At 42.3% G+C, this 27,195-nt stretch overlaps 2 protein-coding genes across 4 annotated transcripts in view; one reads left to right on the plus strand and one right to left on the minus strand.

Moving 5' to 3' along the window:
* Positions 1 to 24,216, minus strand: part of LOC130356153 (transmembrane protein 244-like) — a 40,553-nt gene extending 16,337 nt beyond the window's left edge. Inside the window, exons 1-3 of one of the 3 annotated variants that reach the window (XM_056557252.1) lie at positions 24,100 to 24,216; positions 12,356 to 12,470; positions 3,936 to 4,101 (exon numbers count right to left, since the gene is read on the minus strand). In XM_056557252.1, the coding sequence (XP_056413227.1) occupies positions 3,936 to 3,989 (54 nt within the window). In that variant the 5' untranslated portion in view covers positions 3,990 to 4,101; positions 12,356 to 12,470; positions 24,100 to 24,216. Of the gene's footprint in view, positions 1 to 3,935; positions 4,102 to 7,664; positions 7,770 to 12,355; positions 12,471 to 24,099 lie in introns of those variants that run through there. The other 2 variants (XM_056557251.1, XM_056557253.1) reach the window with 2 other exon arrangements.
* On the plus strand, positions 12,470 to 15,773 carry LOC130356152 (protein spinster homolog 1-like). Its single transcript, XM_056557250.1, has 2 exons — positions 12,470 to 12,560; positions 14,184 to 15,773. Exon 2 carries the CDS (start codon positions 14,209 to 14,211, stop codon positions 15,718 to 15,720), a length of 1,512 nt encoding a protein of 503 aa, XP_056413225.1. The 5' UTR covers positions 12,470 to 12,560; positions 14,184 to 14,208; the 3' UTR covers positions 15,721 to 15,773.
* Positions 24,217 to 27,195: the final 2,979 nt, after the last annotated feature.

Raw genomic sequence — 27,195 nt, forward strand, 5'->3', positions numbered from 1 at the left:
TCAGGGAGCTGGGCATGGTCAGTGCCTGAGTCCCATCTCGCCCACTCCTTGTTTTCCCCTTCCCTGGGGCCTATTTCTCTGAGCACTTTCTACTTTACTGCTGCTTACGCAGCTTTGGCACTGTTCTCTGTTGGAGGAGTTTATGCATTCCTATAGGATTCGGCGACAGCCGGCCTTGCCACAACCTGTTGTTGGGTCCTGCCATTGCTCTCCTCCTCCCTCGGCACATTCTCCCTGGAAGGGTGTGTTCATCCTTCTCTTGACAGTGTCAGTTGCGCTACACTGATACTTCAGTCTTCTGGCGTAACCTTCATGTGCTCAGGACCTGGGGGTTCCAGCTGGTTTCCTTTTTGTTTCTCCATCTGTTCCCGCCCTGACGGGATGTGGCTTCACTGGGGTCCTAGGCTGGTTGGTCTATTTGTCTTGGATTCTATTCTTGGTTGCTGTGGCATGCCTTCTTCTCTAGGTCAGCCCTCCTGATTGTTTGGGCCTTAGTGGTGCTTGGGGTCTCAGGCATGTATAGCTGGGCGATCCTGCCCAGACTTCTCCGCAAGCCCATTTGTGAGGCGGTCTTTCTGTGTCACACTTCTAGTCTCAACATGACATTTGGTCACCCAGAGCGTTTCATGGACATTGGGTTTACTTACTCTCAAGGTATAAGTCTCCCAGGAGTCTCAGGACACTCCATTTCCCTTGTCGGCTGCTCCAGCCTTCTGGGATGCTCCTTTTCAGGGTTTTCTGCTCCTTTCTTGACCGTTTATCCTTTTTTGGTCATTGTTCCTTTCCATCTCCTCCATCAGGGTCTGTGTATCCCAAGATGGGAGGGGCGTTCTGGTTTTCCAGATTACACTAGTCGAGCTGATTTTGCCTCCTGGGTGCTCGCAAAGGGCCCCTGGGACAGGGGTTTTGGGTCTGCAGCTGGTCAGGTCATCGTTTCTCTGCACCAGGCCTCCCTAGAGCCTTTTTCCGTCTCTCTTTTTTCCAGTGGTTCACCTTCTGTGCTCGACGCCCGAGCATCTTCTGCTCGGGCGTACGCTGCCCGGGCGTGTTTTCCGCCCTATTTTCTTGTTGTGCCCTTTTCCATTTTTTTGTTTCCCATGTAGCCCTATGTCTACTTCCTACCTCCTTCTAGGATGCCTCCGGGACATCTTGCTTTGTGGTTGAACTTTTCTTGTCTCTATATTCGGGCCATAGGTTTAGAGTATCTACAATGGACGGTCCCTTCCTTTGGCGTCCAAGTCCATCTCCATGGATGGGGGATCTTCCAGGAGCTCAATTTCTGGGCCTTGGTTTTCTCTGGCCCAGGGTCTTGTCCGCAGACCCTAGGGTCGAGTGGGTTCGGTCTCTGGACTGTTTCCTTTTCTCTGGTGATTGTCGTTCCCACCCTTGGCGACTGCTTTGGTACGTCCCATCAGTAAGGTGTCCACCAATGAAGAGCGACCAAGAAAAGGAGATTTTGTAAAATCTCTTTCTCGTAGCCTTCATTGGGGGACACCGCACCCACACATTTCCGGTTTTTGTTTTTTTTGTCCGGGATTCTTTTCTGGGGTATTTCTTTGTTGGCTTCTCCTACTGATTTGTGACAATATTGATTACCTCACTTCCAGTGGGTGGGTATATCCTGCCAGGGAGGAGCTGACTTTTTTTCCTTAGTGTCAGCGCCTCCTAGTGGCAAGATCATATCTCCTTATTTAAAAATCTTAATCCTTCCAGTACTTATCAGCTGCTGTATGCTTCCCAGGAAGTTATTTTCTTTAGAATTTCCTTTATGTCTGACCACAGTGCTCTCTACTGACACCTCTGTCCATTTTAGGAACTGTCCAGAGTAAGAGCATATCCCCATAACAAACCTCTGGACAGTGCTCTGGACAGTTCCTGATCACTGTGTCAGCAGTGAGCACTGTGGTCAGACAGAAAGGAAATTCAAAATAACTTCCTGTGGAGCATACAGCAGCTGATAAGTACTGGAAGGATTTCTAAATAGAAGTCATTTAAAAATTCTGTTTAACTATCTGGCACCAGCTGATCTGAAAAAAATGTTTTCCAGCGGAGTACCCCTTTAATCATAGACCATGTGTGTATACCTAACTCACTAACTTAGTAGATTACTTAAAGGGGTACTCTGCTGCAAACATCTTATCCCCTGGACCCCGTCATTCGGCGCACGTGTCATAGCCGTCACACCTCCTCCCATTCTCATGAATGAAGGGGGCGTGGCATCACATCACGAACGTGGAAGCTGACGCTGCCCCTGCCGTCACAGAGATCGCGGGGGTTCCCCAGCGGCACGACTCCCACAATCTAACATCCAAAGGATAGGGGATCAACTGTTTGTGGTGAAGTACCCCTTTAAAAACAGTTTCACCACTCAGGTGATGTCATTTCCATCAGATATATACAAACGCACTACAAGTCACTTACAGTTATTCAGGCATTTATAGTATATTGGTGCATGTAAGCAAAAACAAAACAAAACAAAAAAAAAACAATAACTCATTTTAAAACACCATTTTGTATGATTCCTCCTTTCCACTGTAACTTTTTCTGCACAAAGTCGCAGTTGTGACTTTTTGTATGACTTTTTAAAATTGCCCAGCAAAGGCAGTTTAGTAAGCCATGTCTGGGCTGGTGTAGATTTGTGGTGATGTTTTGGAGGAGTTTGCAACTTTTTGTGCAACACTTGCACTTGATAAATGCAGTGTTACCACTGCAAAGTGAGAACTGAAATTGACTTTTGTAAGATCATTTGTAGCTTTTTGCTTAGAGCCAAAAGTCGTGAAAAAAAAGTGCTTTGGTGCATGTATGACATTTCATGTGCCAAATATAAGGAAAAAAAGTCTCCAAAGACAATGACAAAGGGCCCTCTATGAGTAGTCTCGCCCTGCAGTTTTGTAACTCCATTCCCCCTGCCTCCCTTAAAGGGGTATTCCAGGCAAAAACTTTTTTTATATATATCAACTGGCTCCGGAAAGTTAAACAGATTTGTAAATTACTTCTATTAAAAAATCTTAATCCTTCCAATAGGTTTTAGCTTCTGAAGTTTTCTGTCTAACTGCTCAATGATGATGTCACGTCCTGGGAGCTGTGCATGATGGGAAAATATCCCCATAGGAGCTGCACAGCTCCTGGGACGTGAGTCATCAGAAAGCAGTTAGACAGAAAACAGTAACTCAACTTCAGAAGCTAATAACTATTGGAAGGATTAAGATTTTTTAATAGAAGTAATTCACAAATCTGTTTAATTTTCCGGAGCCAGTTGATATATAAAAAAAAAGTTTGGGCCTGGAATACCCCTTTAATAAAAATCTATAGACAGGACAGGCAGAGGGTCACCTAGAAAACATTCCTACATTGTACACATGCATGGCCCAGATTTATCAAACTGTGTGAGAGAAAATATAGAGTGTTTTTCCCCCAGCAACCAATCACAGCTCAGGTAACTAGTTGAGGTAAAGTGAAAGCTGAGCTGTGATTGGTTCATGTGGGAAAATCTCTCTATTTTTTTCTCTCACACAGCTTGATAAATCTGGGCCTTGGTCTGAGATATTTCTGAAGTCAATGGAATATAATACCACAGAGAATACTGAGAATTTACATTCCTATTCTGACAATGATTTTCTTCTATAATATGAATTTCCTTTAATTGTAAACAATTCACAATTCAGCAGTTCCATTTATAAACTATTCTCCCATTGTTCTACAATCTAGATACTATAAACATAATAAAATACTTGGTCAATAGAACATGGAATTGATCAAATAGAAAAATGCTGTGAGCAGAAAGGCAATTGTTTTCACTTACTCATCTTATTTCTATACATTTTATCATCTACACTTCTGTTACACAATATACACACAAATAACTCAATTCTGACTACATTTAAAATCATACACTAATATAAAAAGAAAAAGAGCATTAAAACCCATTACAATACCATGTTCCTTTTCTCTAGACTAATCCCGGCATTCATGACGTGGCCAAGAGGCATTCTGGGATATTCTAAAATCCTCTCAAGCTAATGAGAAGCGTCTCCTGTGTTGCTTATGACAGCGATTTTCCTGCCACTATCACTCAGGAGTTTAGTATGATGGACATCCTAGCTGCGATAGATTATAGACAGATTAGGGGATGGAACAGAAGACACTTCATGTTGTGTATATCTGATAAGGAAGAAGCAAAACTGACACCACCATCAAACAGAATAAATGCACAAGTACACGCTGCCATGGCCACAAATACAAACACACAAAAAATCCAGCAGCACTCTGGAAACACTTCTCTTCTGATAAATATATGTTTATTCCAGGTTAAATTCACTTACTGTGCATATATCTACTGCAGGAAGTTTGTTCCAAGGATCTTTTCATCTTTTAGCAAAACAATATTTTCTTACATTGTTTTTCATCTTCCCCTCAATAACCTGAGATTGTACTCGGGGCTGGTTTTAGACTAAGTTTGGCCCTGGGTAAAAAATAAAAAATGGGCCTGTCGGTTGCACAGTTAAAGGGGTACTCTGCCCCTAGATATCTTATCCCCTATCCAAACTTCGCTCCGTGCAGCAGATGACAGAGGGGTGCTGCAGGAGAGATTGTGGGGGGTCCGAGGATAGGGGATAAGTTTGAGATCGCGGGGGGTCCGACCGCTGGGGCCCCCTGCGATCTCTCTGTACGGGGCCCCGGCTCTCGGCCCAGATAGCGGGTGTCGACCCCCGCACGAAGCGGCGGCCGACACGCCCCCTCAATACATCTCTATGGCAGAGAGGGAGATTGCCGAAGGCAGCGCTTCGGCTCTGCCATAGAGTTGTATTGAGGGGGCGTGTCGGACGCCGCCTTGTGCGGAGGTCGACACGCCCCCTTCCCGTGGGCTGTCGGGGCTCCGTACAGGAGATCGCAGGGGGCCCCAGCGGTCGGACCCCCCGCGATCTGCAACTTATCCCCTATCCTTAGGATAGGGGATAAGTTGCTCACCACTGAGTCACCACTGGACTACTCCTTTAAGAATCTCTGTGTAGCACTGCCGCATCTAAGCTAATCTAAGTGAATGGGGTTGCATTGCAAACTGCAGACGGCTGTGATCGTGATCTATAAAAGACGTGATAAATCCATTTCTGGTTGCAATAATTTGTGGACTGCAACATGACCCTATTCACATACATAAGTTGCAGTACATTAGGGCAGTAATAGCGCCCATTTTAGGCTTCACACAGTAGTAGTTCTCTTAAAGGAGTACTCCAGTGGAAAACTTTTTTTTTTTTTTTTTTATCAACTGGTGCTAGAAAGTTAAACAGATTTGGAAATTACTTTTATTAAAAAATCTCAATCCTTATAGTACTTATGAGCTGCTGAATACTACAGACGAAATTATTTTCTTTTTTGAACACAGGATTCTCTGCTGACATCACAAGCACAGTGCTCTCTGCTGACATCTCTGTCCATTTTAAGAACTGTCCAGAGAAGAAGAAAATCCCCATAGCAAACATATGCTGCTCTGGACAGTTCCTAAAATGGACAGAGATGTCAGCAGAGAGCACTGTGGTCATGATGTCAGCAGAGAGCTCTGTGTTCCAAAAAGAAAACCATTTCCTCTGTAGTATTCAGCAGCTAATAAGCACAGGAAGGATTAAGATTTTTTAATAAAAGTAATTTACAAATCTGTTTAACTTTCTGGCATCAGTTGATTAAGAAAAAAAAGTTAATGCCCCCCAATATTAATGCCCCCTTTTGTGCCCCTTGCAGCATGATAATGACCATTTGTGCCCCATACAGTGTGATTATCCCCCCCCCACACACACACCCTTTGTGCCCCTTACAGCATAATAATGCCCCCTTTGGGCCTCTCATGCTTGTATTCACACCATTGCATTTGTTGTCAGCCTGCGCACTGTATACTTTATACCAAAAACAGATTGAAAACCCATCAGAGGTGCACAGGACAACCTAGCCCAAAACTTTCCACTGTGGACGGTTCTCCTAGTTTCCTCTGTTTTGTAATACGGAATACACAGCACTCAGTTACTGATACTTGTATTTTCTATTTAACCATTCGAAAAAAATCAGACCCTAGAATGCCTCTGTTCCATGTTGGAGCAATTCTGACCTGATCATATATAGTCACAGAATATATAACTATTAGATCCAGGGGACATAATTTCTAATTGGATGTGTTTTCTTCTCTTTACTTCTCCATCCGGCCCAGACAAATATGATGATGATGTCTCCTGATGACTGCAGACTATACAAAGACATCTGTGGCCCCTCACTTTCCCCGACACACTGGGGTGATATTCGGCAGTGCCCGGGGTGCCGAGGGCTCCGGAAGGGAAACGTTCTATTTTTAAAATTTGAATTTCCCTCCTGGCGGAAGCGTCAGCATCATACATTGAACACTTCCGCCAGGATCCTGCATTGGGACGCGAGGCGGGGAATTGTAAGCAGGGACAAGGACAGAAGTAGAGAGAGGGTTTGAATGAAAGCAGGGGCAGAAGCATGTGGGGGGGGGGGTTGAATGAAAGCAGGGGCAGAAGCAGGCGGGTTGAAGGAAAGCAGGAGCAGGGGGGGTTGAATTAAAGCAGGGGCAGAAGCAGGGGGGGTTGAATGAAAGCAGGGGCAGAAGCAGGGGGGTTGAATGAAAGCAGAGGCAGAAGTAGGGGGAAGTTGAATGAAAGTAGGGGCAGAAGCAGGGGGGTTTGAATGAAAGCAGGGGCAGAAGCAGGGGGGTTGAATGGTTGAATGAAAGCAGGGGCAGAAAAGGGGGTTGAATGGAGGCAGGGGCAAAAGCAGGGGGTGAATGGAAGCAGGGGCAGGAGCGGTGGGGTGAATGGAAACAGGGGCAGGAGCGGTGGGGTGATTGGAAGCTGGGACAGAAGCAGTGGGGTGAAGGTGAATGGAAGCAGGGGCAGGAGAGGTGGGGTGAATGGAAGCAGGAGCGGTGTGGTGAATGGAAGCAGGAGCGGTGTGGGGAATGGAAGCAGGGGGTGGCTGAGGGGTGAATGGAAGCAGTCGCAGGGTGGATTGGGGGGTGAATGGAAGCAATGGCAGGGGGGTATGAAGGCAATGGCACTAGGAGGCTGGAAGCAACATGGGTGGGTGGCTGGAGGCATTTGTGAGGTTGCTGGGGGCATTGTGTGCATGTGTCAGGCTGCTGGGGGCATTGTGTGTGTGTGTGAGGCTGCAGGGGGCATTGTGTACATGTGTCAGGCTGCTGGGCAGGGGCGGACACAGACAACAGAGGGCCCCTGTGCAAAGAATATGCCTGTTTTTCAACAGCTGGAGGCACCCAGGTTGGAAAACAATGGACTAAGGACCTACCTACCAAACCTGAGTGTCTCCAGCTGTTGCAGAACTATAACTCCCAGCATGCCTGGACAGCTAAAGACTGTCAGGGGAATGCTGGGAGTTGTAGTTTTGCAACAGCTGGAAGTCCCCAGGTTGGAAAATACTGACTAAGGCAGTGTTTTCAAAACAGTGTCTCTCCAGGTGGTCCAAAACTACAACTCCCAGCATTCCCGGACAGTCTCTAGCTGTCAAGGCATGCTGGAAGTTATAGTTTTGCAACAGCTGGAGGCACACTTATTTGTAAACACTGGTGTAACACTGGAGGCACACTGATTTGTAAAACTGGTGCTGAAACAATGATGACACTGAGCGCACCGTGATTTACTGACCTGCAGGAAAAGCAGAAGGCGGCGAACAGAGAACGGGACACCAATATTGGAGCAACGGGGGAGCATAGACAGTTGAGTTAGTTTCTTTTGGAATAATTTTCATCCCTGGCACAGTGGATAAAACTAAAATCAAATACTAAAAAAGCCAGCAAGTAGAAGTAAAACGTCCGTCTTTATTCAGGGTTCTTCCTTAAAAGCCTTCACGGTGGCAGACAAACCGTGAACATATAAAAAAATATGAAATATTGCACAAACAGAGGGGGGTCCCAAGCATGGCTGACGCGTTTCTGATCTATCGATCCTTACTCATAGCCTGTAGATCCTCAAATGAGGCACCCTTATATACTCCAGGGAATTTTCCCCATTCCCACAGGAAGGGGAGGGACAGGTCCACATCACATGTGCACGTGATTAAAACAAAAACATGGGACCAAACACAGATAAATTATTCGGAGACATATCAGTAATGTAATATTAAATCTGTTTTGCTATTTAGACCATGGGGTTGAATGCAATTCAAAAGATAAATCCACATGATTTCCCTATTGTGGAGGGATCGAATATGGTCACCTCCTCTTTTATTTAGCTTCACCTTCTCAATGCCTGAGAACCTGAGGGAAGTGGTGTCTGAATTATGACATATTAGAAAATGTTTAGATACGTTAGAAATGTTCGAGCTTAAAGGGCCAGCAGCATGTCTAATGTGCTCTTGCATGCGTTTTTTAAGGGACCTTTTGGTGGAACCCACATATGTTAAGTGACATTGTGTGCACATGATTTTATAAAAAACAAAAGTGCTATCACAGTTTATAAAGTTGTGAACGACATGGCATTTGTCATCCACCGTACCTTCTATTTTCTGGCATTTTTCGGCAAAGGGACATACCACACACCGCGATTTACCGCACTTGTGGAAGCCCTTGGTGCTAATCCACTGGGTGGTAACACTAGCTGTGTCCACCATACTGGGAACAAGGAGATTGGATAGAGTAGGTGCCCGCCCCGCTGCAAATCTCACACCTGACTGTATAATCTCCCCTACCGTGGGATCTGTTGATAGCAAAGGTAAGTGTTTAATTACAATGCGTTTGATGTCATTAAATTCTGGACTGTACGTGGTGACAAATGTAGGACAATCTTGTGATTCAGTTGGTTGCTTACTTGTAAAAAGGGATTTTCGATCCATAGGATCCACTCTCGACCGAGCTTTTTTCAAGAGCCATCCAGGGTAACCTCGAGCCTCCAGGCGTGTGCATGCTGCATCAGCTTCCCTGCGGTACACCTCGGCGGAAGAACTGTTCCGCTTAATTCGTATAAGTTCACCTACTGGTATGGCTCTTACTGTTTGTTTGGAATGGCATGGATTCGCCCTTCGGATGGTATTGCCTGATATCTTTTTTCTGTAAGGATCAACCTCAATTTTATTTGTATCAGGGTTGCCACGTAATATGACATCCAAAAAGGGGGTTTCACTTTTACACCATGTGTGGGTAAACATAAGTTTGAACCGATTATTATTGATATATGTCATGAATGCATCAACGGTCAGATGGTCGGACGACCAAATGATGACCACATCGTCTACATACCTCCCATATCATGCGAGGCATGTGGAAAATGGATTGGTGTCAGAAAAAATTAACTGCTCCTCCCACCAAAAAACAAAAAGCTTAGCCCGAGCTGGTGATGACTTTGCTCCCATTGAAGCACCCGTGCGCTGCAAATAAAAATTGTTACCAAACATAAAATAATTGTGTTTTAACACAAAATCTACCACCTCAATAATGTAATGTCTCAAATCCACAGAATATTTAGAAAATCTCATCAGTATATCCGAGATAGCTGATAATGCCAGGTTTTTCAGAATATTGGAATAGAGCGATTCAATGTCGCAAGTAAGCCACGACAGAGAATCGCTCCATGTGAATTCATCCATGATTTTTAGCAAGTGCTTAGTGTCCTTGATATAACTTGGGCATTGCATAACCAGAGGTTGCAGTACTGAGTCCAACCACTCGCATAGGTGCTCGTTAAGGGATCCGATCCCCGCCACGATCGGACGCATCGGCAGCGGGAATCGGTCCTTATGCAGCTTGGGTAGCGAGTGGAAGATAGGAATAATTGGAGCAGGCACGAAAATATAATCCACTTCTTTTTGGGTCAAAATAGATCTGGCTTTCCCCTCTTCCAACAGAGTCAACAGTTCTTTTTTAAAAGGTTCAGTGGGATCCCCACAAAGTTTAAGGTAAGTTTTATCATCAGATAGTAGATTTTCATTTAAATTGATATACAGTCCCGTGTCCATACATACTACCGAGCCGCCTTTATCGGCGGATCGGATCGTCAAATTTTTGTTTTTCTTTAATTTCATTATGGCAGCAGCCTCCTTTTTATTCAAATTAGGACATTACTTTTGATTGTAGATTAACCAAATCTTTCATGATAAGGTCCTGGAACCAATCAAAAATTGCTGGTCTGGTCTGTATGGGGTAAAAATTTTGGTTTTTAGTGGAGAAGGTATGTGCAGTATTCACTTCATCACAAATTGATATCCCACTATTTTCAAGGAGACAGAGATCTCTAAAAGCAATTTGTTCTGCTAACGTATGCAAAGTTGAGGTGGGTCCGATGGTTCATCAGCATTTTCCACAAAAAAATGTTTCTTAACTGTTAAAGTTCTCACAAATGTATTTATATCCAAAATTGTCCGATAAACATCAAAATGATGTGTAGGAGAGAAACCCAGTCCTTTCCACAGGACCGAGGTTTCTTCATCTCTAATGATTTGTGCAGAAATGTTAATGACTTGAAAATCCTCTTTTATTACTTTTTCCGTTTGTCCTTGTTACGCTCCGAAGCTCTTCTTCCTATGTTTTTTGCCACCGCGCCTTCCTCGTTTTTTGACTGTCTTCTCACATTGCGATTCTTGTGAGTGTTCACATATTGCGGTTCTGAGTCCCCGCTAGTGTCCGTGGTATCTGAACAATCTGAATTTTCAGTAAACTCCTGGTCAGAAGAACTAAATTCACATGGAGCGATTCTCTGTCGTGGCTTACTTGCGACATTGAATCGCTCTATTCCAGTATTCCGAAAAACCTGGCATTATCAGCTATCTCGGATATACTGATGAGATTTTCTAAATGTTCTGTGGATTTGAGACATTACATTATTGAGGTGGTAGATTTTGTGTTAAAACACAATTATTTTATGTTTGGTAACAATTTTTATTTGCAGCGCACGGGTGCTTCAATGGGAGCAAAGTCATCACCAGCTCGGGCTAACCTTTTAGTTTTTTGGTGGGAGAAGCAGTTTATTTTTTCTGACACCAATCCATTTTCCACATGCCTCGCATGGTATGGGAGGTATGTAGACGATGTGGTCATCATTTGGTCGTCCGACCATCTGACCGTTGATGCATTCATGACATATATCAATAATAATCGGTTCAATCTTAAAGGGGTATTCCAGGCAAAAACTTTTTTATATATATCAACTGGCAAGATTTGTAAATTACTTCTATTAAAAAATCTTAACCCTTTCAGTACTTATGAGCTTCTGAAGATAAGGTTGTTATTTTCTGTCTAAGTGCTCTCTGATGACACGTGTCTCGGGAAACGCCCAGTTTAGAAGAGGTTTGCTATGGGGATTTGCTTCTAAACTGGGCGTTATCTTACCTTACCTTATCTTCAGAAGCTCATAAGTACTGAAAGGATTAAGATTTTCTAATAGAAGTAATTTACAAATCTGTTTAACTTTCTGGAGCCAGTTGATATATAAAAAAAAGTTTTGGCCTGGAATACCCCTTTAAGTCCCAGGATGCCCTTGGTCCTAGTGGGGTTAAAAGGTCAAAAGATTAAAATATATAAACTAAGAAGACACTGTGAAGTACGGGGATATACTCGGCAGGCCTGGAGAAATATTTTTCTAAAAGATGTTTTTATGTACTTGGTGTATTTCTAGGTGTATATTAATATATATATATATATATATATATATATATATATATATATATATATATATATATAAATATATGTCAAAGAAGAAAGCAGCACTCCTAAAGCGTGAGTAGGTGCCTCCAGCTAGGGTCCGGGTCCAGGATCCTGCATACGTAGTTCCAAGGAAAATGCTGTGGCACTCAAGGTATGGTGAAAAAATTAAAACTATTTATTCATCCCAAATGTGCAAAGAGCAAAGGTCTCACACCATCATTATCAAGTGGCTTCATAATGATGGTGTGAGACCATTGAAACGTTGCTCTTTGCATATTTGGGATGAATAAATAGTTTTCATTTTTTCACCATACCTTGAGTGCCACAGCATTTTCCTTGGAACTACGTATGCAGAATCCTGGACCCGGACCCTAGCTGGAGGCACCTACTCACGCTTGGAACTATATATATATATATATATATATATATATATATACGCACAAATCAAAAAATATGTTGCAGTATCTTGTAATACCTTTTTTATTGGACTAACAGAATTTTGTAGAGACAAGCTTTCAGGATTCCTCCCTTTATCAAGTCCAATAGACAAGGACTAATGATCAAAGGACTTTCTAAATTATCAGGGAGGAATCCCAAAAGTTTGTCTCTACAAAATTCTGTTAGTCCAATAAAAAAGGTATTACAATCTGCATCACTGGACTAATACGGCTACTCACATTTACTATACAGATATACCCATACCTGAAGATGGTTTAGAACCCTGTGATGTCACACATGCTTGTGATGATGTCACCGTAAGCTGTACAAGGAGGTGCGCGCCGGCTGCAGTCTCTTCAGTGTGTTTTGCATTCACAACCTGTGGTGCAAAGTGTTTGTTAGAGAGTTTCTATTTGCGATAGAGAATTCAAGATTTTGACCGTTCCTTGTCTGAAGAGAGAACCACAAGGTAAGTCTCAGCCTCTTCTATTCATACATACACAGGGCTTTTTGTTTGACAGTTTTTTTTTATTGTTGTTGCTTTTTTTTTTTAGCAAAAAAAAACAAGAAATTAATTTCCAAAAGAAATAACAAAAGTTATATTTCTCATAGCATTGTGACAATACTTGGCTTAGGCATTAAACATAATAAAACGCACAGATAGTATCATGACCAGAGCTTTTTCTTGCAAAACTGCTAAAATGCAATTATGCCCAAAAAAGCCCCCAAGAAAAAGAGTCCTAATTCATGAAGTTCTAAAAGATATAAGTCTATGAGAAAGATTTGGTGGTGTAGTAAAAGAATAACAGAAAGATTAGGGCAGAAATATAATACTATATAATAGAATTCTGTGTGTACTAACAATAGAAATACTCCGGGTACTCCGAAAGGGAACGTTTTCATATCAACTAGTGGCAGAAAGTCATATAGGGGATGGATAGATCCCAATGAGGTGGAGTAGGTTCATTATTAGTAAATGTATATAGCAGGATAGCCCAATTGTATCTACAGTATGAAGTTCACATGGCCCAGTGACCATACAGCCAAGCCCTTATAATCCACCATTACTAGGACAGATTCAGAGTTGTCAGACATTACTAGGACCGGAGAGGTTTAGGGTTATCAGATATTACTAGGACCGGACAGGTTCAGGGTTATCAGATATTACTAGGACCGGACAGGTTCAGGGTTATCAGATATTACTAGGACCGGACAGGTTCAGGGTTATCAGATATTACTAGGACCGGACAGGTTCAGGGTTATCAGATATTACTGGGACCGGACATGTTAAGGGTTATCAGATATTACTAGGACTGGACAGGTTCAGGGTTATCAGATATTACTAGGACCGGACATGTTCAGGGTTATCAGATATTACTAGGACTGGACAGGTTCAGGGTTATCAGATATTACTAGGACCGGACAGGTTCAGGGTTATCAGATATTACTATGACCGGAGAGGTTTAGGGTTATCAGATATTACTAGGACCGGACAGGTTCAGGGTTATCAGATATTACTAGGACCGGACAGGTTCAGGGTTATCAGATATTACTAGGACCGGACAGGTTCAGGGTTATCAGATATTACTAGGACCGGACAGGTTCAGGGTTATCAGATATTACTAGGACTGGACAGGTTCAGGGTTATCAGATATTACTAGGACCGGACAGAATCAGGGTTGTCAGATATTACTAGGACCGGACAGGTTCAGTGTTATCAGATATTACTAGGACCGGACAGGTTCAGGGTTATCAGATATTACTAGGACCGGACAGGTTCAGGGTTATCAGATATTACTAGGACCGGACAGGTTCAGGATTATCAGATATTACTAGGACCGGACAGGTTCAGGGTTATCAGATATTACTAGGACCGGACAGGTTCAGGGTTATCAGACATTGGTAACCTCAGGGAAGACGTCTCCATATAAAACACTTATAGAGAAGCGTCTTCTTCTGAGGCTGCGATGGTCTTAGTGTTATCTTGTGGTTCTGTGCTGGTCATTTCTGCTCTGTATGAAGGATCTATTGTATAATGACAGGAATGAGGACATGTTGTCTAATGTGTTCACTTATCTCTCTCTCTCTCTAGTGTTTTCAGGCTCTGACCTGTGACCATGGCCTCTCCACAAGACCCATTGCTGAAGGAGGAGGAAGAAGCAATGGAGGACCATAGTGATATGGATGTAGAAAAGGGCGATATCCCTGAGAGGCAGAACCTGCCATCTCTAAGCGTGATGTCCACCGCACGTTCCATCATCACCGTAGTGATCCTCGCCGTTGTTAATTTGCTCATCTATGCAAATCGCTCCAGCGTGGCGGGGGTGCTGCCTTATATACAGAAAGCATATGACACCAATGCTAGTCTGTCCGGCTTATTGAATACATTGTTCATTGGAAGCTACGTGCTGGTCGCACCAATTGCCGGATATTTGGGCGACCACTGTAATAAGAAATATACTGTTTGCGCAGGAGTCATCGTTTGGCTGAGCATGACACTTACCCTGTCATTCATCCCTGACGGGTACTTCCTGCTCTTTCTGCTGACGAGTGGACTGGTTGGGGCCGGAGAGGCGACTTTCTGCACCATCGCCCCCTCCATCATTGCAGACCTTTTTACAAGTGACCAGCGGACCCGCATGCTGAACGTGTTTTACTCCGTCATACCTGTAGGCTGCGGACTAGGATACATCATCGGGCCCAAAGTGACTGATGCAGCAAGGGGCGATTGGCACTGGGCATTTCGGGTCACCCCTGGCCTGGGCCTCATAGCTGTGGCTTTGATGATTTTGGTCACAAAGGAGCTTCCAAGAACGACTACAAACGGGAAGAAGAACAAATCCCAGAAGTTTGCCAAATGGGCGACAGATCTGAAAAAACTATTTAAAAATCGAAGCTTCATGTTAACCACCATGGGATCGACGGCTGTATCCTTCATAGTGGGAGCCATAGGTGTATGGGGTCCGTCATACCTGACCCACGCACGAACACTCCTACAAGAGAAGGACCCTTGCCGTGCTGAACCATGTGACTATCACGACATCCTAATATTTGGTGTGGTTACAGTCGTTTCCGGCATTCTGGGAGTTGTAGCAGGGACGGAGATAAGTAAAAGATATCGCAAATCCAACCCACGGGCGGACCCGCTTGTGTGTGGATGCGCGATGATGCTCTCCGCCCCTTTTCTTCTGTTGGCATTGACTTTTGGCAACATCAGCCTCGTTGCCACCAACATCTTCATCTTCATCGGAGAGACGCTTCTGTCAGTAAATTTCACCCTCATATCTGACATTATACTAAAAGTAGTAACTCCGTGGAGGAGATCTTCAGCCCTGGCCGTGCAGATGACAATCTATCACCTCCTAGGTGACGCCGGCAGCCCGTACCTCATCGGCCTGATATCTGACACCTACGAACGAGGATATGCCAAATCCCCTCTTCTGAAATACCGCAGCCTGGAGTATGCCCTCATGACCTGCACCATAATGGCAGTCATCGGAGGGGCCTTCTTCATGGCCACTGCCCTATATATAGAGAGGGACGAAAAAGAAGCAGAGATGGAATCAGAACCTCCGTCATCCTCCTCCTCCTCACTGCTTCCTGCCGATGAGGACCGCGCTTCAGACTGAGGAAAAGTCATTGCTTACCTTTATCTCATTTACTTAATTAAAAAAATATTAAGAAAAAAATAACTGCATTTGTTCTATGTTCCACTTTCCCCCTTATTCTCTACCCAGGGGCGGACACAGACAGCAGAGGGCCCTTGTGCAAAGAATGTGCCTGTGCCCCTCCCCCCAAAACATCAATTGTTCAGCACCCCGCATCCATGTGTCACTTACTCAGGTGGACCCCCATATGTCACTTGCTGTATAAGTTTCTAATTATTTATTAAGTGCTCCCATATGCCGCAGCTCATTCAAGCCCCCCACATTAGGTAGCATAGATTCCCAACATTAGGTAGCATAGATTTCCCACATTAGGTAGCCTAGTTTCCTCACATTAGGTAGCATAGTTTCCCCACATTGGGTAGCATAGATTCCCTACATTAGGTAGCAGTTTCCCCACATTAGGTAGCATAGTTTGCCCACATTAGGTAGCATAGTTTCCCCACATTAGGTAGCATAGTTTGCCCACATTAGGTAGCACAGATTCCCCACATTAGGTAACATAGTTTCCCCACATTAGGTAGCATAGTTTCCCCACATTAGGTAGCACAGATTCCCCACATTAGGTAACACAGTTTCCCCACATTAGGTAGCATAGATTCCTCACATTAGGTAGCCATATACCCCCCCAAACACACAGACAGACACAGACACACACAGAGACACACTTACCTGCCCTGCACAGCGCTTCTCCTCTCCGGCAGCGGTCTGACGAGTGACGTCACTGAGGTCCTCTTGAGCTGGTCTGCAGAAGTACGTCACTTGTGCGACGTCCCTCGTCAGACCCCGGTCGGCCGGAGGCAGACTCACTGTCTAAAGTGCCCGCTGCGCTATTATACCCCGCAGCTGCTTTAGAACAGTGAGCAGCGGCGGCGCCAACCCTACCATGAACCTACTAGGCCCAAAAAAAAAAAAGGGGGCAGCAAAATGTCGCCCCTGAAAAGTGCCACCTGGGACTAATGGTCCCACTGGGTCCCATGGTAGGGCCGACCAGAGGCGGCTCTAGACTTTGTAAGGCCTTAGGCGAAACTTGAACATGAGGCCCTGCTTTATTTTCTGCTGAAATTACATGGTGGTCCGGCTGTAAGATGGTTATACTGTGACATCACTGTGTATTATCCCTGTACTGTGACATCACTCTGTGTATTATCCCTGTAATGTGACATCACTGTGTATTAACTCTGTACTGTGCCATCACTGTGTATTAACTCTGTACTGTGCCATCACTGTGTATTATCCCTGTACTGTGACGTCACTGTGTATTATCTCTGTACTGTGCCATCACTCTGTGTATTATCCCTGTACTGTGACATCCCTGTGTATTATCCCTGTACTGTGACATCACTGTGCATTATCTCTGTACTGTGACATCACTGTGTATTGTCCCTGTACTGTGACATCACTGTGTGTATTATCCCTGTAATGTGACATCACTGTGTATTATCCCTGCACTGTGACATCACTCTGTATATTATCCCTGTACTGTGACATCACTCTGTATATTATCCCTGTACTGTGACATCATTGTGTGTATTATCCCTGTACTGTGACATCACTGTGTATTATCCCTGTACTGTGACATCACTGTGTATTATCTCTGTACTGTGACATCACTATGTATTATCCCTGTACAGTGACATCACTCTGTGTATTATCCCTGTACTGTGACATCACTCTGTATATTATCCCTGTACTGTGACATCACTGTGTATTATTCCTGTACTGTGACATCACTGTGTATTGTTCCTGTACTGTGACATCACTGTGTATTATTCCTGTACTGTGACATCACTGTGTATTATTCCTGTACTGTGACATCACTGTGTGTATTATCTCTGTACTGTGACATCACTGTGTATTATCCCTTTACTGTGACATCACTGTGTATTATCCCTGTACTGTGACGTCACTGTGTATTATCCCTGTACTATGACATCACTGTGTATATTATCCCTCCCTGTACTGTGACATCACTGTGTGTATTATCTCTGTACTGTGACATCACTGTGTATTATCCCTGTACTGTGACATCACTGTGTGTATAATCTCTGTACTGTGACATCACTGTGTGTATTATCTCTGTACTGTGACATCACTGTGTGTATTATCCCTGTACTGTGACATCACTGTGTATTATCCCTGTACTGTGACATCACTGTGTATTATCCCTGTACTGTGACATCACTGCGTATATTATCCCTGTAATGTGACATCACTGTGTATTATCCCTGCACTGTGACATCACTGTGTATTATGCCTGTACTGTGACATCACTGTGTATTATCCCTGTACTGTGACATCACTGTGTATATTATCCCTGTACTGTGACATCACTGTGTATATTATCCCTGTACTGTGACATCACTGTGTGTATTATCCCTGTACTGTGACATCACTGTGTGTATTATCCCTGTACTGTGACATCACTGTGTATATTATCCCTGCACTGTGACATCACTGTGTGTATTATCCCTGTACTGTGACATCACTGTGTATATTATCCCTGTACTGTGACATCACTGTGTGTATTATCCCTGTACTGTGACCTCACTGTGTGTATTATCCATGTACTGTGACATCACTGTGTGTATTATCTCTGTACTGTGACATCACTGTGTGTATTATCCCTGTACTGTGACATCACTCTGTATATTATCCCTGTTCTGTGACATCCCTCTGTATATTATTCCTTTACTGTGACATCACTGTGTATTATTCCTGTACTGTGACATCACTGTGTATTATTCCTGTACTGTGACATCACTGTGTATTATTCCTGTACTGTGACATCACTGTGTGTATTATCTCTGTACTGTCACGTCACTGTGTATTATCCCTGTACTGTGACATCACTGTGTGTATTATCCCTGTACTGTGACATCACTGTGTATATTATCCCTGCACTGTGACATCACTGTGTGTATTATCCCTCCCTGTACTGTGACATCACTGTGTGTATTATCTCTGTACTGTGACATCACTGTGTATTATCCCTGTACTGTGACATCACTGTGTGTATTATCTCTGTACTGTGACATCACTGTGTGTATTATCTCTGTACTGTGACATCACTGTGTGTATTATCCCTGTACTGTGACATCACTGTGTATTATCCCTGTACTGTGACATCACTGTGTATTATCCCTGTACTGTGACATCACTGCGTATATTATCCCTGTAATGTGACATCACTGTGTATTATCCCTGCACTGTGACTTCACTGTGTATTATGCCTGTACTGTGACATCACTGTGTATTATCCCTGTACTGTGACATCACTGTGTATATTATCCCTGTACTGTGACATCACTGTGTATATTATCCCTGTACTGTGACATCACTGTGTGTATTATCCCTGTACTGTGACATCACTGTGTGTATTATCCCTGTACTGTGACATCACTGTGTATATTATCCCTGCACTGTGACATCACTGTGTGTATTATCCCTGTACTGTGACATCACTGTGTATATTATCCCTGTACTGTGACATCACTGTGTGTATTATCCCTGTACTGTGACCTCACTGTGTGTATTATCCATGTACTGTGACATCACTGTGTGTATTATCTCTGTACTGTGACATCACTGTGTGTATTATCCCTGTACTGTGACATCACTCTGTATATTATCCCTGTTCTGTGACATCCCTCTGTATATTATTCCTTTACTGTGACATCACTGTGTATTATTCCTGTACTGTGACATCACTGTGTATTATTCCTGTACTGTGACATCACTGTGTATTATTCCTGTACTGTGACATCACTGTGTGTATTATCTCTGTACTGTCACGTCACTGTGTATTATCCCTGTACTGTGACATCACTGTGTGTATTATCCCTGTACTGTGACATCACTGTGTATATTATCCCTGCACTGTGACATCACTGTGTGTATTATCCCTGTACTGTGACATCACTGTGTATATTATCCCTGTACTGTGACATCACTGTGTGTATTATCCCTGTACTGTGACCTCACTGTGTGTATTATCCATGTACTGTGACATCACTGTGTGTATTATCTCTGTACTGTGACATCACTGTGTGTATTATCCCTGTACTGTGACATCACTGTGTATTATCCCTGTACTGTGACATCACTCTATATATTATCCCTGTACTGTGACATCACTCTGTATATTATCTCTGTACTGTGACATCACTCTGTATATTATTCCTTTACTGTGACATCACTGTGTATTATTCCTGTACTGTGACATCACTGTGTATTATTCCTGTACTGTGACATCACTGTGTGTATTATCTCTGTACTGTCACGTCACTGTGTATTATCCCTGTACTGTGACATCACTGTGTATTATCCCTGTACTGTGACGTCACTGTGTATATTATCCCTCCCTGTACTGTGACATGACTGTGTGTATTATCTCTGTACTGTGACATCAATGTGTATTATCCCTGTACTGTGGCATCACTGTGTGTATTATCTCTGTACTGGGACATCACTGTGTGTATTATCTCTGTACTGTGACATCACTGTGTGTATTATCCCTGCACTGTGACATCACTGTGTATTATCCCTGTACTGTGACATCACTGTGTATATTATCCCTGTACTGTGACATCACTGTGTATATTATCCCTGTACTGTGACATCACTGTGTGTATTATCCCTGTACTGTGACATCACTGTGTATATTGTCCCTGTACTGTGACATCACTGTGGATATTATCCCTGTACTGTGACATCACTGTGTGTATTATCCCTGTACTGTGACATCACTGTGTGTATTATCCCTGTACTGTGACATCACTGTGTATATTATCTCTGAACTATAACATCACTGTTGATACTTACACTGCACTGTGACATCACTGTATATATTAAGCCTGTATACCCTAATGCCACTGTACATATTTACCTTGCACTGCGAGTGACAATACAGGGTAAATATGCACAGTGACATCACAGTTCAGAGTTAATATAAACAGGAATGTCTCTGTACAGGGACAATAAACAGTTTTGCCACTACAGGGTTAATAAACGCAGTGTTGTCACAGTAGAGGGTAACTATACAGTGATGTCATTGTACCGGGAAAATATACACAGTGAAGTCAGCATTCAAGAATAATAAACTGTGATGTCACTACAGGGTTGTTATACACAGTGACATCAACAGGATGAAGCACAGTGATGTCACAGTTTATTATGAAGCACAGTGATGTCACAGTTTATTAGGAAGCACAGTGATGTCACAGTTTATTATGAAGCACAGTGATGTCAGTTTATTATGAAGCACAGTGATGTCACAGTTTATTATGAAGCACAGTGATGTCAGTTTATTATGAAGCACAGTGATGTCACAGTTTATTATGAAGCACAGTGATGTCACAGTTTATTATGAAGCACAGTGATGTCACAGTTTATTATGAAGCACAGTGATGTCACAGTTTATTATGAAGCACAGTGATGTCATAGTTTATTATGAAGCACAGTGATGTCACAGTTTATTATGAAGCACAGTGATGTCACAGTTTATTATGAAGCACAGTGATGTCACAGTTTATTATGAAGCACAGTGATGTCACAGTTTATTATGAAGCACAGTGATATCACAGAGACTACAGAATGTACAACTGTACGTATGATGAAGATGGCGGGATGCTATCGAAACGTCACACATACATGGGGGAATAAAACACTTTGTTTTTGCACCTTATCTGGGAGTGCCGCTGGATCTTTAGTTTTGTAGATAGATAGATAGATAGATGATATATAGATAGATAGATAGATATAAGATAGATATGAGATGGATAGATAGATAGATATGAGATAGATAGATATGAGATAGATGGATAGATAGATGATTGATAGATAGATCAGTGTATCCCAACCAGGGGGCCTCTAGCTATTTCAAAACGACAACTACCAGCATGTCTTTGGCTTTTTGAGCATACTGGGAGTTGTAGTTTTGCAACAGCTTGAGGCCCCCTGGTTGGGAAACACTGCTCTATCTATCTCATATCTATCTATCTATCAATCATCTATCTATCCATCTATCTCATATCTATCTATCTATCTCATATCTATCATCTATCTATCTATATTATATCTATCATCTACCTATCTATCTATCTATCTATCATCTATTAATCTATCTTTCTATCTATCTCATATCTATCTATATATCTATATATAATTTATCTATCTCCCATATCTATCTATCTATCTTTCATCTATCTCTCATCTATCTGAGATAGATATGAGATAGATAGATAAATAGAAAGATAGATAGATACATAAATAGATGGATATAGATAGATGGATAGATAGATAGATAGATATGATATAGATAGATAGATATGAGATAGATATGAGATAGATAGATAGGAGATAGATAGATAGATAGATCGGAGATAGATGGATAGATAGGAGATAGATAGATAGATAGATATGAGATAGATAGATAGATATGATATAGATAGATAGATATGAGATATATAGATAGATAGATAGATAGATAGATAGATAGATAGGAGATAGATAGATAAATAAAATAAAAAACTCCAGAAGAGCAGCAGAACAAAATGAAGAAAACCAATGCAATGGTGCCCGCTGGGTGTGGACCTTGGTGAGAGCTTCACTTGTACTAGAAAAAAGCAAGAGACCAGCAGCACACAGAAAAATGAGTGCAAAAAAGGTGGAGATTTATTGCATTATCCCAGTGTACAAGCTCCTTGAGAACGGTGACGAGAGGTCGCTGAAACGTCGCTTCTTTTCTACACTGGGATAATGCAATAAATCTCCACCTTTTTTGCACTCATTTTTCTGTGTGCTGCTGGTCTCTTGATTTTTTTTTGGATAGATAGATAGATAATAGATAGATGATTGATATAGCTCAGTGTTTCCCAACTAGGGGGGCCTCCAGCTGTTGCAAAACTACAACTCCCAGTATGCTCATAAAGCCAAAGGAATGCTGGGAGTTGTAGTTTTGCAACAGCTGGAGGCCCCCTGGTTGGGAAACTGATCTATCTATCTATATCATATAAATTTATCTATATCATATCCATCTATCTATATCATATCCATCTATCTCCTATCTATCTAATCTATCTATCTGTCTATATCATATCTATCTATCATCTATCTATCTATCTATATCATATCTATGTATCTATCATCTATCTATCGATCTGTCTATCATCTATCTATCCATCTATTTATGTATATTTCTATATATCATCTCTCTATCTATATATCATCTATTTATCTATCTTTCTATCTATCTCATATCTATCTATATATATATATATATATATATATATATATATTTATGTATCTATCTATCTATATATCATCCATCTACCTATCTATCTCTCATATCTATTTATCTATCTATCTCTCATCTATCTGAGTTAGTTAGATAGATAGATAGATAGATAGATAGATAGATATGAGATAGATAGATAGATAGATAGATAGATAGATATGAGATAGATAGATATGAGATAGATAGATAGATAGATAGATAGATGGATAGATAGATATGAGATAGATAGATAGATATGAGATAGATAGATAGATAGATAGATATGAGGATAGATAGATAGATAGATATGAGAAAGATAGATGCATAAATAGATGGATATAGATAGATGGATGGATAGATATGAGATAGATAGATAGATAGATAGATAGATAATAGATTCATAGATAGATAGATAGATAGATCAGTGTTTCCCAACCTGGGGGCCTCCAGCTGTTGCAAAACTACAACTCCCAGTATGCTCATGAAGCCAAAGGAATGCTGGGAGTTGTAGTTTTGCAACAGCTATTTATCTATCTATCTATCTATCTATATATCATCCATCTACCTATCTATCTCTCATATCTATTTATCTATCTATCTCTCATCTATCTGAGTTAGATAGATAGATAGATATGAGATAGATAGATATGAGATAGATAGATATGAGATAGATAGATAGATAGATAGATGGATAGATAGATATGAGATAGATAGATAGATAGATAGATATGAGGATGGATAGATAGATAGATATGAGAAAGATAGATAGATAGATGCATAAATAGATGGATATAGATAGATGGATGGATAGATATGAGATAGATAGATAGATAATAGATTCATAGATAGATAGATAGATAGATAGATGATAGATAGATAGATCAGTGTTTCCCAACCTGGGGGCCTCCAGCTGTTGCAAAACTACAACTCCCAGTATGCTCATAAAGCCAAAGGAATGCTGGGAGTTGTAGTTTTGCAACAGCTGGAGGCCCCCTGGTTGGGAAACACTGAACTACCTCCCACTGTCTCCTACAACTTTCCCCCTCTCCCCCAAGCAAGTTACTTACTTTAAAAGGGCAGCATCAGCAGTGGGCAGTGGGCAGGTAAGTCTTCCATACTGGTGGTGTCCAGGCCTGTATACACACAGCGGGTCTGCTCCACAAGGTCCAGTATACAGGGGAGTGAGAGAGGGGGAGGGGCTTCCTGTCTGCTCCTCCCAGTCTGCATGGCGCGGCCCCTGCGTGGTGACAGGGCTGCAGGCTGAAGATTTATTCCAAAAAAGGATGGCGGAGTAGATGGCTCCGGGGGGCAGGGGTGCAGCGGGGGCTCGGGCCCCTTACTGGTGGCCATGAGAGCTGCTAGTGACCTACTGCTGCTAGGGGGGGGGCAATCATGATGTATGGGGGGCCGTGGCCCCCTCTTGCCCCCCTAACCCCGCCCCCCCCCCGCCACTGGCTGCAGGGGTGGTTGAACGCGGCGTCCATCCGGGTGCTGTCAAACTTGCTGTGGTCGGGGAGTATGCGGTGGTATGTGGCCTAATGCTCGCCTCTGGGGCCGGACCTGGAGAGGGCAGCGGGCCCCCTCTCACGCTGGGCCCCTGTGCAGCTGAACCGGCTGAACAGGCGATATGTCCGCCCCTGCTGTCGAATGTTTATGGGCATCTAAGGACAGTATGGAGCGGGAACCCCCGTCTCCTGGAAGCTGCATATTCAAGAATCCTCGTCTGATGTTATTGTAAATATTTCTCCCTCGTACAAATCCCTTTTGTTCACTTCCGATAAGCTGTTTTATTACCGGTTGTAACCGCCTAGCCCAGATCTTTGCAAATATCTTTTGATCAGTATTTAGAAGTGAGAAAGGTCTATATGCCTCCATTTCCAGGTTGTCCTACCCCTTTTTTTTGGTATCAAAACAATAATGGCTTCCGCCATTGTGGGGGATACTTCCCCAGTACAAGGATTCATTAATTACCTCAAGGAGACATGTCAACAAGGGGTCGCTAAATGTTTTAAATACCTCAAATACCAGGCCATCTGACCCGGGGAAGAACTATGGGCAAAAGATTTAAGTTCCACTTCAATTAAACTGATAAAACCCCCCCAGACCGGAGCACTCTTCTTCCCTAATCCTGGGTAGGTTAATCCCATCTAAGAATAGTTCAATTTTTCTTTTTGTCTTCTTATTTTCTTTTGTATACAACTCCAGATAGAATTCCAGCGCTATGCGTGATATTTCCTCCTGCCTACGTACTTCCCTCCCCTCTTTATCCTTTAATACTGAAATCCTCTTTTTTTCCCTCTGATTAATAATCCCCATAAATGTTTTATTCGGTTTTCCTGTTTCAACAAACTGTCTTTATTTCCTAAAAAAAATCCCATGTTGTGCCTTCTCCATTACTAATTTCCAGTGCATTTCCTGAGGGGAATTTACCTTATTCCAATTTTGTTAATTAGGGTTCATCTCGTATACACTCTCTCATTTTTTTTCCCACTAACTCCTTCTCCTTTTCTTTACCCTTCTTCTAAAATCTCGCTATATTTCTAATTAGTATCCCTCTAAGAAATGTCTTTAATGTATCCCACAACGTGAGAATGCCGGTTAACCCCTTGTTTATTTCCCAGAATTCTTTAATTTCCCCTTCTACACCCTGAGTGATTTCATCTATCCTTAACCATTGTGGGTTTATATACATACTCCTTACTCTCTCATTCTTCCTTTGTCCCTTTTTCATATAACAGACCAGCATCGCATGGTCCGAGATACATTTGGGCTCATACGGTATGTTCTGAATTGTTGACATCCCTGAACTATTCACCAGTATGTGGTCTATCCTAGACGCCGTTTTATAGGTGGCATTAAAACAGGAGAAATTTCTCTTGTTCGGATATAAATTTTGCCAGGCATCACACCATTTTTATAGTAGCGTGTACCCTTTACAGAGGGGTGGACTACGAATATTCAAGGAGCGGTGAGCGGTACATGGTACCATCAGTTATTCAGATACCGCATTATTGAATACAAACTGCTATTGAATGTGAATTGTGGTCAATCACTATTGCAGTTAAATATATATTCAGAAGTGTCCTTCCATTCACACTGGACAGTTTTCTGGTATCTTACAGGTTTCCCTTTTTATAGATTGTCCATTTATTATCAAGTATATTTTTATGTTATTTTATGTTATATCACACGGGCCCTGTGAGAAATGTTATGTGTAAAAGTTATTTATAATAAAATATATGCATCTTTCCAAACATCCATTGTACAACCTTTTTGGTTGAGGTATTTGAGGACTGGGAACTCTATGGGAACTCTATTATTTTACATTCCATTGTTTTTTTTACCTGAGGGTACAAGTGCACCCAGTTAACCACGTACAATTTTTGTTATGAACTGTCTATCTATTTTTATATTTTTACTATCCATTTACTATCTTATCAAATTCATCCTGATAAAACACCCATCTACCCTTGCAGAGGTACCTAGCTTTCTCATGTCTCCCCCATCCTTCTCTATGCGTGGTACTGCTTTTCAGTACCACGCATACTCTGTCTTTAATCTTGTTTGTATCTTCCCTTATCAAGGAGACATCTGAGCTAAGTGATCCAACCTTGGTTGTCAATTCTTCTAGCGCCTTATTGCACTTTTCCACCCCATTTAAGATTGTGCTGCAATGCAACATATCTAGAACCCGAAGCTGACTATAACATATCAGGTTTGGGTCCCATCTGTTTCTGTGTCCGAGTTTTTATGGTGTCATGGGGTGATTTCAGAAACTTATCCATTCTATTATTGTGTGCATATTCACCCCCCCCCCCCCCCCTCCCGATTTCCTGGCATTGACTTTGGGAGGCATCTCCAGTTCTGCCTATTAGTTGGTCCTCCTGTGTTTACTTCCAAAATACAGCCCTGGTCTTAGTGTATTAATGAGCGATTCTACAGGATCTGCAATAAAACACATAGGGATGGGGAGCCATCTCAGTGTCTCTTATTTAACGTACCTACGTCATTTTAGTAAGTACAGTACTCCCCCATATCTGTGCTTCCAAAGTAGTTAATATCTCACTTGGTTTTGCAGGACTTCAAATTTCATCTTTTCTTGTCCTTTGCATCAGGAAACACACTTTTAATCCAGGCTGTAAGTAAACAAATCACATTTCAGT

This window comes from Hyla sarda, chromosome 2 (assembly GCF_029499605.1).
Source record: "Hyla sarda isolate aHylSar1 chromosome 2, aHylSar1.hap1, whole genome shotgun sequence".
In the NCBI taxonomy this organism is placed as follows: Eukaryota; Metazoa; Chordata; class Amphibia; order Anura; family Hylidae; genus Hyla; species Hyla sarda.